The 14,041-nt window shown below is 53.4% G+C and overlaps 1 protein-coding gene across 4 annotated transcripts in view; it reads left to right on the plus strand.

Moving 5' to 3' along the window:
* The window catches only part of LIMD1 (LIM domain containing 1), a 94,522-nt gene that overhangs the window by 50,252 nt on the left and 30,229 nt on the right, over window positions 1-14,041 (plus strand). For all 4 annotated transcript variants that reach the window (XR_007150521.1, XM_047851024.1, XM_047851026.1 and 1 more), the window contains one exon: window positions 5,672-5,775. Coding sequence is in view for 3 of the 4 variants with exons in the window: in XM_047851024.1 (XP_047706980.1) it covers window positions 5,672-5,775 (104 nt within the window). In the remaining variant the exon portion in view is untranslated. The remainder of the gene's footprint in view (window positions 1-5,671; window positions 5,776-14,041) is intronic.

Below are 14,041 nucleotides of genomic sequence, written 5' to 3' on the forward strand. Positions count from 1 at the left end.
AAGGAAACTGTATAAGAAGAGAGTACATATTCTAGAGTCCACTTGTAGAACCTCTAGAAAACACAAACTGAGGGGCGCCTGGGTGGCTCAGTCGGTTAAGTGTCCGACTTCGGCTCAGGTCATGATCTCGCGGTCCGTGAGTTCGAGCCCCGTGTCGGGCTCTGTGCTGACAGCTCGGAGCCTGGAGCCCGCTTCGGACTCTGTGTCTCCCTCTCTCTCTGCCCCCTCCCCACCCCCCACTCGCACTCAGTCTCTCTCTGTCTCTCAAAAAGAAACATTAAAAAATTTTTTATAAATCTTATCAACTTGTACACTTCAGATGTGTGACATTTATTATATGTAACCGCCACCTCCTGAAAGCTGTTTTCAAAGAGGTCCCTCCGGCCATGGTTTGGGGAACGGGTTTCAGGCAGTAAAGTCTAACTGCAGGGGGAGAAATGCATATCCCTTCCTCTCTTCTAAACATTTGGTTCCTTCTTTCCCTCCCTTTCTTCCTGGTTGACGCGCTCAGATGACGATAGTGACACGTGATGACATTTTCTTTTGTTGTTGTTGTTGGACATTTCTCTAAAATCCTATAGCTGAGGGGCCACGTGAAAGCAGAGGGGTCTGGTGGCCTTTCTTCTTGCTGAGCCCTGCTTTGTAAGAACTCACTTGCGTTTCTTCCCTCTACCTGCTGCCACTCATACTCGTGACGCCGGGACATCAGGTCTGGGGGCCCTTCCCACCCCGACCCGCTGGCCGTCGCAAGATTCCGTTCAATTCTGACACCATCTACCTGTCGGTAATAAATCCGAGTCCCCACGGCCCCTTCCTCAGGTTTGATCATTCGCTAGCACAGCTCACAGAACTCAGGGAAGCATGCCCGCCAGTTTATTTTATAATAACGTGCATGATAAAGGATACGGATGAACAGTGGGGTGAAGGGATACATAAGGCGGGGTCCGGGAGGGGCCCGAGCCCAGGAGCCCCTGCCCTGTGGAGTCAGCCCAGAAGCTCTCTGAACCCCGTGCTTTGGGGATTTTTATGGCAGCTTCATGTAGGCAGGATGGATCGTTAACTCGTTTTCCAGCCCCTCTCTCCTCTCTGAAGGATGGGGCTGGGGCAGAACGTTCCGAGCGTCTTATCACGGCTCGGTCTTTCCAGTGACCAGCCCCCATCCAGGAGCCCACCGAGAGTTGCCTGGTTAGAACAAAAGACGTTCCCACCGCCTAAGAAACTCCAAGGGATTTGGGAGCCCTGTGTCAGGAACTGGGGTCATAGACCCAATGTTAGAAGGAACGGGGACAGAGACCAGTATATATATATATATATATATATATATATATATATATATATATATATACACACACACACACACACACACATACACATATATATAAAATATATATACGTATATATATTATATATATGTGTATGTGTATATATATATGATTTATATATATGATTTATATATATGATTTATATATATATGATTTATATATATTATATATGTATATATGTGTATATATATATATGATATATATATATATATGATATATATGTATATCTGATTTCATGAGCTGGAGCCTGTCCCCAGCCCTGCGCACTTAGTGAACTCACAGTGCAGGACCGTAGGTGGGATTGGTCAGCTCAGCTATCAGAGGTGGCAGATTCTGGTTCCCCGCATCCTCCTGGGTGACGGGTCCCTGAGGACTGTCACCTTGCTCACTGTCATCTTGCCGGCAGTCTAGCGGGAGCCTGGTTCTGAGTGAGTGACAGAGAAAGTATCTGTGGGCTGAATGCCTTCGGTGGCAGTGTCCCCTCCAGGAGGGCAGGAGGAGCTAAGTGAGGGTCTGCATTGCAAAGGGAGGCGGGGCGGGGGGTGGGGGTGGGGGGGGCTGTGGCTGGGGTCCCAGGCGGGAAGACAGCCTGTGCACTTGGGGATAGGGCAGAGTGAGTGGTGGGCCAGGTGTGGTCAGTGGGAGCTCCGGGGGCCGGGCTGGGCTTGGGGCCGCATCCCTGAGCATGTGGTTTGTTGAGGTGTGAGGAAGGGAGCCCTCTTTTTTTCTGAGTGTGGCAGGAACCCCCACAGCCTCCAACGCGGCAGGGATAATGGGACCTTTGAGCTGTTAGAACGTGGGCTCGTGTGTCACATCTCCCAGACCGTGTGCTCTTCTGCAAGTTACAGCACTTTTCTAGAACTTGGCTTTGAGAAAGGGATGAAAACTCCCAGCGCAGGGGTCTGGTAGGTACATTATTCCCTAGAATATGAAATTTACTTTTTTTGCCCCTCGCGAAGGAAGACTAGATCTATTTCCTGCCCATGAAGTACTTTTTTATTTTCTTTTTTTTCTCCCCCTCTCTTTCTTTTTACATTTTCTTATTTTTGAGAGAGAGCGAGCAGGGAGAGGAACAGAGGGAGGGGGCAGAGGATCCAAAGCAGGCTCTGTGCTGACAGCAGTGAGCCCGATGTGGGGCTCCAACTCACCAACCGGGAGATCATGAGCTGAGCCGAGGTCGGCGCTCAACCCAGCTGAGCCACTCAGGCACCCCCGTGAAGTACTGTTTCTGTGCATTTACCACAAGGCACGAGGATGAAATGCTTTCCCACCTACCTGGCTTCTTATAGGCTCTTCCTCGCTCTGTGACCGACGGCTTGGAGCATCAACGCCTTCCTTCCTTGCTTTGTGTCGGTGCTGGATGATCCGAGTGGTGGGATCCGAGCCCGGAGGATGCGGGCTGCTGGAGTAAGAGAAAGTTCCCGGGAAGCAGAAGTCAGTAGGTCAGAGCCCTCGGGCGAAGAGGAAACCAGAGGAGAGCGTTTGCTGTGCCGGCTACGGGGAGCGAGAAAGACCCGAGCCGCCGTGCTAAAGTAGCAGGAAACCCCCGGTGGCCCGTGCACCTGTTCTTGTCCACTCGATGACGCTGTCCTCCTGCCATTGGCTTTACGAGCGGGGGTGGGAGAGGGCATCTGATCCCATTCCCCAGATCCAAACAAGATGAGCGCACGTCCTCGATGGGAGGCTGGCCTCTTCCCGCGTCCGCCCCGTGACAGATAGAAGGGCTGCCCACACCTCTGCGTCTCACCCTCCTCCGCTCTCTGCATCACTACGGCGGCTTAAGCCACGAGGTCACCGTGGTTAACGGGGAAGAAGTGATGCCGCCTCGGCTGTGGTTTTGTTCCGTGTTTGTGAACAGAGTTATAGTCCCGGGGCTTTGACCCTTCCATCCGGTCCGTGGATGGTCTGCTTTGATTGTGCTTTCGCGGCTGCTGACGCGCCAGCCTTTGTTGCTTGTCGTAGCGAGCTCCGGTCAGGTCGGTCAGCGGGCTTGGACACTTGTCTGGAAGTGGATCACGGGATCACCGAGTAGTATAGTTAATACCATCCCGTGGCCTGATATTTGATGGGTTTTTTTTTTAGAGAGTGTTTCTTCTTCAGGATCACATTTGCTGAAGATGGACGGGAAGGGCACTGGGGAGTTTGCGAGGGTGTTGGAAATATTCTGTATCTTGGCCGGGGCTTGCCTGATGTAGGTCATTTGTCAAAACTCATCGGATGGTAGACTTTCCGTTTGTGCATTTCGCCGTTTGTGAATTTTCTCTTAAAAAAAAAAAAAAAACAACTGTCAGCAAATAATGAAGTCTTCTCTTTTTTTTTTTCAACGTTTATTTATTTTTGGGACAGAGAGAGACAGAGCATGAACGGGGGAGGGGCAGAGAGAGAGGGAGACACAGAATCAGAAACAGGCTCCAGGCTCTGAGCCATCAGCCCAGAGCCTGACACGGGGCTCGAACTCACGGACCGTGAGATCGTGACCTGGCTGAAGTCGGACGCTTAACCGACTGCACCACCCAGGCACCCCCCAGATATGTTTTTTTTTTTTTTTTTTTAAATTTTTTTTTTCAACATTTATTTATTTTTGGGACAGAGAGAAGACAGAGCATGAACAGGGGAGGGGCAGAGAGAGAGGGAGACACACAATCAGAAACAGGCTCCAGACTTCGAGCCATCAGCCCAGAGCCTGACGCGGGGCTCGAACTCACGGACCGCGAGATCGTGACCTGGCTGAAGTCGGACGCCCAACCGACTGCGCGCCACCCAGGCGCCCCAAGCAACCCCTCTTTGTATTTTGGCATATTTACTCCCTGAATTTTTGTTTTAATTTCATGCATCATTTACATAACTGTGATGTTTTCTTCATTTGACTGCAATGAAGTTCTTTGAAAAGGAAGCCCCAGCGACTCCTTTATGTGGACTGGCCCAGAGCCTGGGCTACAGCCGCAGAGATTCTGGGTTGGTCTAGACAGAGAGACTTCCCGCTTACTCACAGAGTACGATCCTGGGACGACTGGAACTTCTTAAAGAGCCCGTTTGACGTGGAAGCAACTTTTTTGCTGAACACAGTAGCGTTATTGCATCCTTGTTACATGTGTGCCTGGCCATTGAACGTCTGCCAAGTGGAGGGTGCGTGTACCAGGTACTCTTGGCGTGTCCTCTCCCCGTAAACCTGCCAGGGGCTGCCATCATCCCACCCTACGGGTGAAACCCAGACGGTGGGGAGTTCAAATGATCTGCCCTAGTCACATAGTGCATGGATTGTGGGGTTCTAGTGCGGAGGAGCGGGGCTCGATAGACAGCTTTGTAGCTGAGTGCAGGACCAACTCCAGTGTGAACTTGGTGGTTTGCAGAACGGCCTTTACGGCCGTTGGCCACTCCTGGGAACATGCAGGTGTTCCTCATTGAGAAGTGATGCTCCCAGAAGTTTCGGGTTAACTCACGCCCCGTGGGAATCGAAGGGGCGGGGAGGCTAGAAGGTTAGAGGCTAATTTCTGTTTCATCACGTTGCCGTCAGAGCCGGAGAGGGGAGGAGGGAGGGAGGCCTGGGGACTTGAAGGGGCAAAGGGTGGGTGTAGGGTGCCCGGCAGGGGAGCCTGTGAGCAAAGGCTGAGAGCTGGGACCCTGGAGGGAGCTTTGTTTGGAGGTGAGGGGCAGGGAAGGGCTATGGCCTTGCAGCCTGCCAGACGTGGGGCTGGGGGCCTGATACGTCTGCAAAAAGTGAGGCTCATCAGGCACCTGGGTGGCTCAGTAGTGTCTGACTCATGATTTCAGCTCAGGTCATGATCTCACAGTTCGTAAGTTCGAGCCCCACGCCGGCCTCTGTGCCGGCAGAGCCTGCTTGGGATTCTCTGTCTCTTTCTCAAAATACATGAATATACTTAAAAAAAAAGTGAGGATTGTCAACCCTAGTTGGTTCCCATTGAGAATTGAAGGAAAGGATTTTGTTGAAATCGCCCCGACCCGCGTGCTTGGCAGGTTATGATCATGGTGCGGTGTTTTTGGATGCATCTGATAAACAGTGGGGGCCTTTGAAAGCTTTGGGCTGGGGCGTAGATCGGCAAGCAGAGATTTTTCTGAATATCAGCACGCCATTATGGAGGTCGGCATGGGGCTCGGGAGTGGGGGTTCTGAAGGCCAGCTCCTGGAGTTGAAAAGCTGATGGAGAGAGAGAGAGAGAGAGAGAGAGAGAGAGAGAGAGAGCGCGTGCGATCTCAAGGGAGTAATCCACTGGATTTGGTGATGGTCCGGTTATGGGGAGGGACAGGCATCTCGCTTTGTTCATTGGCTTTTCTATGACTCAGTTTACTCTGTCTCTCGCCCTGACTCACTGGCGTGTTCTTACTTTGCAGGAGCCCTGTGTGAAATGCAGCAAAGGGGTGTTCGGAGGCCGGCCAGGCCTGCCAGGCCATGGGAAACCTCTACCACGATGCGTGCTTCACCTGTGCGGCCTGCAGTAAGTGTGGGGGCACGTGGGGGGACAGGGACCGTGGGGACCAAGAAAGGGAGGACAGGGGAGAGCATCCATCCTTGAGACACTTGACCCAGGCCTTCCACAGTGCCACAGAAAGGCAGGTCGGGGGCCTCGGGAGCCCCCAGCCCAGGGCCCATCGGAGGGAGGAGACGTGCCAACGATTGCCCGGGGCCGGCCTTGGGGAAGCGATAAGTGGGTTCCAAGCAACCTGTGATAACGTCAGGTTTGTAACGCCTATCAGAGGTCTCAGAAGGGTTGGGGGGGGAAAGCGTTGGGATCCTCCATCATCTGCCCCATTGTCCGTCACCTCCCCCACCGTGGGACCAGCCCATCGAAAGTCCGTCAGTTACTCCAGTGGGAGGCGGGGCCCTTTTATAATGCTGGGACCCCACTCTTTGATTTGGAGGCTCCTCTGTGGGTGTGAAGTGTGAGCGTGTGCATGAATGCCCGTGTGTGCACCAAGGCGTCAGTGCCTGTGAGCGCACACGCCTAAAGGCCTCTCCACTCCGTACACGCAAATTAGGAGACCAGGCCTGTGCTCAGCCCCGCGGACCGCTCATTGGGTTGATGGCAAGCGCAGTGGAAGATTCTAGCCCATTCGGGATGTTTGCCAAGTCTGACCAGATCAGGAATTGTGCTTGTTTTATGGTCTCTACCGAAGGTTAATTTTGAGGAGGATTTTTTAGAAAACGCCCCGCTGATGTTCTCTGGTCCTGTGCTGAGGCTAGTGGCTATCAATGACAAGGAAACAGTACAATAAAGCCGGAGCGCCTGGGACAAAGGGGTCTTGTTATCTGGCCCAGTGGTTCTCAATCCTGGCTCTTCACTAGAATCCCCTAGGAGATTTTCTTTTTCTTTTTTTTTTTTTTTTTTTAATTTTTTTTTTTTTTTCAACGTTTATTTATTTTTGGGACAGAGAGAGACAGAGCATGAACGGGCGAGGGGCAGAGAGAGAGGGAGACACAGAATCGGAAACAGGCTCCAGGCTCCGAGCCATCAGCCCAGAGCCCGACGCGGGGCTCAAACTCACGGACCGCGAGATCGTGACCTGGCTGAAGTCGGACGCTTAACCGACTGCGCCACCCAGGCGCCCCTCTTTTTCTTTTTTTTAAAGTTTATTTATTTATTTTTGAGAGAGAGAGAAAGAGAGATAGCGAGCACACAGGGGAGGGGCAGGGAGAAAGAAGGAGAGAGAATCCCAAAAAAGGCTCCATGATGCCAGCCCAGAGCCTGATGGGGGGCTCAAACTCATGAACCATGAGATCATGACCTGACCTGAGATCAAGAGTTGGATTGAGCCACCCAGGTGCCCCTCCCCTAGGGGCTTAAAAAAAATTTTTTTTTTTTAATGTTTATTTGTTTTTGAGAGAAAGAGAGAAAGAGAATGAGCCAGGGAGGGGCAGAGAGAGGGGGAGACACAGAATCCAAAACAGGCTCCAGGCTCTGAGCTGTCAGCCCAGAGCCTGACGTGGGGCCCCGAACCCATGAACTGTGAGACCATGTCCTGAGTCGAGATCAAGAATCCGACACTTCACCGACTGAGGCACCCAGGCGCCCCTCCCCAGGGGATTTTAAAAGCCACTGATGCACCAGTCCCATGCTGACCAGCAAAATCAGGAGCCGTGGGGGTGGAGTTTCTAGAATGGGCAAGAGTGCTCTTCCTGTCTCCTCAGGCGACTCCAGGGTGTGGTCAGGCCTGAGTGTCTGGATTAGTGCCAGCCGAGAAAGGAGGGGGAGAGATTTGCTCTTGGCTGGTTTGTGGCACCCTGAGAGCCTCCTGCTTCCCAGCCTAAAGTCAGCCAGCTGGGTACGGACCCGGCTCCCAGCCTGCCAAGCTGTGATGATGGCTAGGCATACGCCCGGGTTCGAAACCTCGTACGTGCGTCCTCACTGCGATTTCCCATAAGACGCGTGCCGGAGAGGCCACGGTTTGTGTGTTGATGAGTATTCCCCTTTGCGGGGAAAACGTGAAAGCCTTGGAGGTGAGTCGGAATTCTGCGGAGCATCCGCAGTGGAAATGTGGGCGTCGTCCGGGGATCGGTTTCCCTGGGCCCCTGGCTTCTCCTTGTCTTTGAGCCACACCACACCGTGTAAGTTGTAGAATCCTGGTGGCGACTACGCTTCTTGTCCCTAACGATGCAGACTGTGTCTGGTGGAGGGTCCAATCGCCGGTCGCCCTGTGGAGGTTGGTTTCCCTTCTGCTGGAGCGAGTGTATTTCAGGACTTCTGATGGCCACGTAGCCCGAGTTCTCTGTGCTATCCCAGATGTAACGTCTTCCTGCTGCCTGCGTTAACTGATCAGTTAAATTAAATCTTTGGCCATGTGTTTGGGTCTTATCTGTACAAGAGTTGGGATCCTGCCTCTTGCTAAAAAAATTATCTTTGGGGCGCCTGAGTGACTCAGTCGGTTGAGCATCCGACTTCGGCTCGGGTCATGATCTCGCGGTTCATGGGTTCGAGCCCCGCGTCGGGCTCTGTGCTGACAGCTCGGAGCCTGGAGCCTGCTTCGGATTCTGTGCCTCCCTCTCTCTCTTTGCCAGTCCCCTGCTTGTGCACTCACTCACTCTCTCTCTCTCTCTCAAAAATAAATAAACATTAAAAAAAAATTATCTTTGCCTTTTGGCTCCTACAACTGGTTCTCAATATTTGCTGTTTTCCGGGGAAAAAAGAAAATATTAAGTGGAAGCTGTCTTTCATCTCAAGCAATTGCCATTTGAACAAAGAAAGGTTCTCGGGGGTCAGGGGTGGGCACCGAAAAGTCAGTGGGTGCCACTTGTGGCTGCCTGACCACCTGTCGGTTCCATGACGGGTTGAATTTATCGTCAAATGATGGCAGGAGCAAACACTTCAGGCAAACACAGCTGGTTGGGGATTTTCTTGGTGTAGCCTCTAAGGCCCTTGTGGTCTGCTCTCTGGCTTAATGCTTCCCGTAATTTATCACAAACTGAACTCTCTTTTCTACTTCCTTCTCCCTGATCACACTGCCCCCTAGGTCTGCTCTCCCCACTCACTTCATACATGTAAGTTCTGTCCAGCCGTTAGAGCAGCCAGCTCAAAGGCTGCCTCTTCCAGGAAGTCTTCCCCGTTCCCCTAGCAGGAAGAAACCGTCCTCCCCCCCACCCCCCTTGAACTTGAACTTGGCATGCCCTGCTTTCTGACTGGTGCTGTCCTGTAGACTGTGAGGTCACTCTCTGTGACTTTGGAGCCGGCAGGCCAGGCCCTGGAACAGAGTCGTTGAAGAGGTGAGGACAGGACTCCTTCAGAAAGCGAGTGCCACACATTCCTGTTGGCCAAGGGCCTGCACGCTCCTGTGGTGCGTGAACAGACAGCTTCCCCCGCGCCCGCCGGGAGCGGTTGGAGACCCAGGCACGCGTCTGAGCGGCGTCTCTTGGGCACTAGAGGTGATTTGCCCTTGTGCGGTTGACTTATTGCCGCCCTGTGACTATTTTCAGCAGCAGGAGGCATCTGGGTGCTCCGTTTCCTGGCCCTGCCGGTCCTCGGGTGCATCTCTGGGAACACCGGCCCTGCTCAGATGGCTCGGCTGGGGCCGGGGCCGGGCCCAGTCCCCCACCCCGTCGCTGGTAGAAGAGAACATGGGGGCCCAGAGAGGGGAAGAGAATTTCTCAAGATTGAAGACCTACCAACAGAGCTGGCACCGGAATCCAGGGCTCCTGGATCTAATGAGCTTTGCATATCCCACTTTCTCTGGTCGGTTAGTGTATATGTTAGTGAGTATATAGGTGTGTGTTTTCTGTCTTCCCATTCCATTATGAAGACGATCTAGCTTGGGGCGCCTGGGTGGCTCATTTGGGTAAGCATCCCACTCTTTTTTTTTTTTAATTTTGAGAGAGACAGACATTGTGAGTGGGGGAGGGGCAGAGAGCGAGAGCGAGAGAGTGAGCGAGCGAGAGAGGGAGAATTCCAAGCAGGCTCCATACTGTCAGCACAGAGCCCGATGCGGGGCTTGAACTCACGAAACCGTGAGATCATGATCTGAAACTGAGTCGGACGCTTAACTGACTGAGCCACCCAGGCACTCGCCCCGCCCCGCCCCCCCCCCCCCCCCCCCCGAGAATTTCAAGGGCAGAGACCTGGGTGTGTGATTCTAGCATAGGTGTTTTTACTCGTATGTTTTCCCTTCCAGGTTTTGCCCAGAGGTATACCCGGCTTGTAGACCTGTGATCATAGCATATAAGTCATGTTCTGTCCTTTGTGGTCGAACGTGCCGTGGACCCATCCGCGTCTCTGCAGTCTGGATCATGATGATTTTAACAGTCGCAGAGCAATCGGCTGCGTTGTGCCGGAGGTCTATGGCACTCAGCTCGTGTGGGGTTCGCCGGTTGTTCCGCAGAGCCCGCCCCCTGCCTGCACCCCCTTTTTCCTCTGCTGAATTGTTTCCTTGGTGTCCTGCCCAGAAGCAAGCATTCAGGGTGCGGCGTGTGGACCTTTGTGTGGTCTGCTCAAGTCCCTCCTTTCTCAACTGCTCCTCCGGGGGCAGGGCGGCCAGTGTGTGTGGTTGCCATGGCGATGTGGGGCGTCTCCCTTCTCCCCGCCTCGGGTCCTGCTCTCAAGTGGCTGTGCCCTCAGCGGGATGCCCTGAGAAAGCCATTGGCACAGCGTGGAGCAGGAGGAGGGTCAGCGCAGGGGGCAGGCATGGCCTTGGCCAGCGGCCACGCCGTGTCTGACGCCGGGTGTCGAGTGGCCCGAGGAGAAGCTGGCGCCTGGCTGTGGCTGAGAGGTAGAATGAGGCGGAAGGAGAGGTGTGGGTCTGGACGTGTGGGTCAAGAGGGGCTCTCCAGAGTGGGGCTCTGGCACCTTCCAGAACAGACGGTGAGGGAGAAGGAAGGCAAGGCTCTGTGTCCTTGCTGCAGGCAGTTTTAGATCTAAAACGTCAGCTTTTGTTGTTCCAAGACTAGACAGCCCCCATCCTGGAGTCCAGGTGAAGCCTGTTGGCCATGTGCAAGTTCATGGCTGCTCTGATGTTTCCTCTGTACCAGCTGGAAATGAGCGATCAGATAGGAGATTCCATGCGTGTTCTCTCCCTCCCTGAGGCCCAGAGAACACGAGGGCCCGGGCCTGGGCGTGGGATGGGGGGCAGGTCCAGGTGGACGGAAACTGTTGCCCGCATAGGTCTGGGCTCAGAGAAGGACCCCTGCGAGTCAACGGCGTCCACTCAGGGGACAGTGTTGGGATGTGCAAGTCACGGCCAGAACAGGTGGCTCTCAGTGCCGTACCTAGTGCTTCTACCCGGGGGGGGGGGGGGGGGGGGGGGCGTGCACGGTGACCTACCCATCATGCCTCGGGGAAAGCACACCATAAAGTGAGGACCGTATGCCGTTGCCCGTCCCACCTTCCAAAAACCAAACACTGGTGGAGGTGAAAGATGGCGAGTGAATTTCATAGTGAACTCTTACCTCTTTAGACCCAGTCATGGGAGTCTGAGTTACGAAAAATCTGTATCTAGAAGTCTAAAAAAAGCACCTCGTCATTACTGCAGGTAAGGAAAACAGCCAGAATTAAGCCCAGCGTCATGGAACAGGGGTTCTTGAGTAAGCCAGTGGTTGGTGATTGGTGGTCCACCATCCAGTAGGTTCTAGAATTGGGAGGGTGCTCGTCAGCTATTTAGTTTTCTTAGGAAGTTTAAATGCTGCCTCTGAGATCATGGGTACTTTCTTTTTTTGATGTTTGCATATTGCAGAGAGGAAGACAGAGGATCCAAAACGGGCTCTGTGCTATCAGCACAGAGCCCAACGTGGGGCTCGAACTCACGCTGTGAGATCATGACCTGAGCCAAAGTCGGACGCTCAACCGACTGAGCCACCCAGGCGCCCCATGTTTCCTTTTTTTGTTGACTTTGTATGCAACCTCATCCACCCAGCGTTTGAAAACGCTCACAGATTCTGAAATAGCGGAGCCAGCACTAGGGAGGTCTTGCTTTAATTCACAGCTGGACTGCTTCCTTAAACCGGTAATCACAATATTTATAAGTAGCTTGTAGATGAGCTGCCCAGCTTGCTGTTGACCTGCCCCCACACCAAGCCTTCCACCCACGGGAGCTCGCTAAATCTGGAACAGTCCGGTGAGTTCAGCCTTATTATCGGCCTCCTTTTATAGGCAGGCAGACAGGGGCTTGGGAGTGTAGTTTGCTTGTGGCTGGTGACCTTGCTGTTAAGTAGCGTGCTCCGCGCCCGAGCCCAGGACCGTGTGGACCCACAGCCTTTGCTCCCGCCACCGCGTTAGTGTCAGATTACCCCTTGCTCGGAGAGAACGCGTGTCAGAGACAGGACGCTGGCCGCGCATTGCACTCTTGTGTTGGGGCTGTGCGATGGCAAAAGCTGGGTTTTCAGAGATTCTCTGGTGGCGAACGCCGGGGAACAGCCTGAGGCTTGGAAGAGGGGAGATACGAGAGACCTGGATTAAAGGCTTTGATGCCTGAATTTCTGAGCCGTTGACTCACGCCAGTGTTTCTCGCCACATTCAGCAGTTGTGAGTAAGCCGCATGAGTCAGCTGGATCCAAGGAAAACGCCGGGGATCAAGAATGTGAGAAAGGAAGAGTAGGCACGGGCTCAAGGAAGCCAGTGGGCGAGGAAGAAATCAGGAAGCAGCCAAAATAGACGAGCCGGGCAAAGGGCTGTGTGGGTCGGCAGAGGGCAGAGGAGCAACATCGACTTGGTGCGTTGTTACAAGGGTCTCCTGTGTTCGTCTCTAGCAAAGCTGGTTCTGCCGAGGCCCCTGACTCGGGGCCAGACTTGGTTTCCCAGATCAGACTTTGTGGGTCCAGAGGCCGTGAGGTCCCTGACAGTGGGAAACATCAGATTCTTCGTGCCTGTGACATTAGCAGGGTCTGGGGTATTGGAGCCCTGTACTGTAGGGGGTGACTCCTGCGTAACCCACGCCTACTTGCGACACGTACGTTCCAGGTGCGTGACAGCACACACACATGGTTTGGGTGGGTGTTCCGGTACGTGGGGGGGGCACCGCGCCCTAATTAGCATGAAGACATTGTACCCGGTGCCTCATCTCTGAGCCAGAATTCTGGGTTTGGGGAATAAGGTCTTTTTTGGAGGTCTGAACTTTACTCTGGCACCATAGACGCTACTTGGGTCTCTGGCTCTCTTGCCAAGAGTGTCTGTTCTTTGCTTTCTTAAATGTTCTGTCTCTCAAATATTCTCTTAAATTTCTGTCCCCAACCCTGGCCCCGTGGTGGTGAATTCAGTGTGTCGGCTGGAATGGGTCACAGGTGCCCGGGCGTTTGGTCAAACATTATTCTGAGTATGTCTGTGAGGATGTTTCTGGAGGAGAGTAACAATTGGTAGGCCGAGTGAGTGAAACAGATTTTTTTTTTTCCCCCTGACACGGGTGGTCCTTGCCCAATCAGTTGAAGGCCCGCACGGAACCAGAAAAGCTGACCTTCCCACAAGTCAGGGATTTCTTCGTGCCTGACTGCCTTGAGCAGGGACATCCATTCTCCCTGCTTTCAGACTGGAATGACACTATCAGCTCTTCCAGGGCCTGTGGCTTGCCTATGGCTGATCTTGGTGCCCTTGTCAGCCTCCATAATCATGTGACCCAGTTCCTTTTTTTTTTTTTTTTAATTTTTTAAATGTTTATTTATATTTGAGAGAGAGAGAGAGAGAGAGACCAAAACAGAGCATGAGCAGGAAAGGGGCAGAGAGAGAGGGAGACACAGAATCCGAGGCAGGCTCCAGGCTCTGAGCTGTCAGCACAGAGCCCGATGTGGGGATCAAACTCACGAACCACGAGATCATGACCTGAGCCGAAGTCGGATGCTTAACCGACCGAGCCACCCAGACACCCCTGAACCAATTCCTTTTAATAAATCTCTCTGTTTCTGTCTGTACATATACACATGGGCACGTGCATACACGTGCATGCACACACATATGCATATACCCTCCAGGTTCCATGCCTCTGCAGACCCCTGGCTAATAAGGACCCTTTCGTATTTCCTCTGCATTGTCTTCTCTTCCCTCCCTACCTTCTCCCTCCTTTGTGTCCCCTCACTGACGATTTCTTTACACCCACAGCCTCCATCATGGAATCCATGGGGCTTCTGTGCTCCTGTACGATGCAGACCCCTGACTGCACCTGCACGGATCCTGCTTCCGAGGCCTGTGTGCATGTGCATGATGGACGTCCTGGGGGATCTGCCACAGTCACCTGGGAATGTGTCTGTGTTTGCCTCACCACCCACCCCCCTTTACCTTCCTTTGGCCTGTAGCTCCC

The sequence above is a fragment of the Prionailurus viverrinus genome, chromosome A2 (assembly GCF_022837055.1).
Source record: "Prionailurus viverrinus isolate Anna chromosome A2, UM_Priviv_1.0, whole genome shotgun sequence".
In the NCBI taxonomy this organism is placed as follows: domain Eukaryota; kingdom Metazoa; phylum Chordata; class Mammalia; order Carnivora; family Felidae; genus Prionailurus; species Prionailurus viverrinus.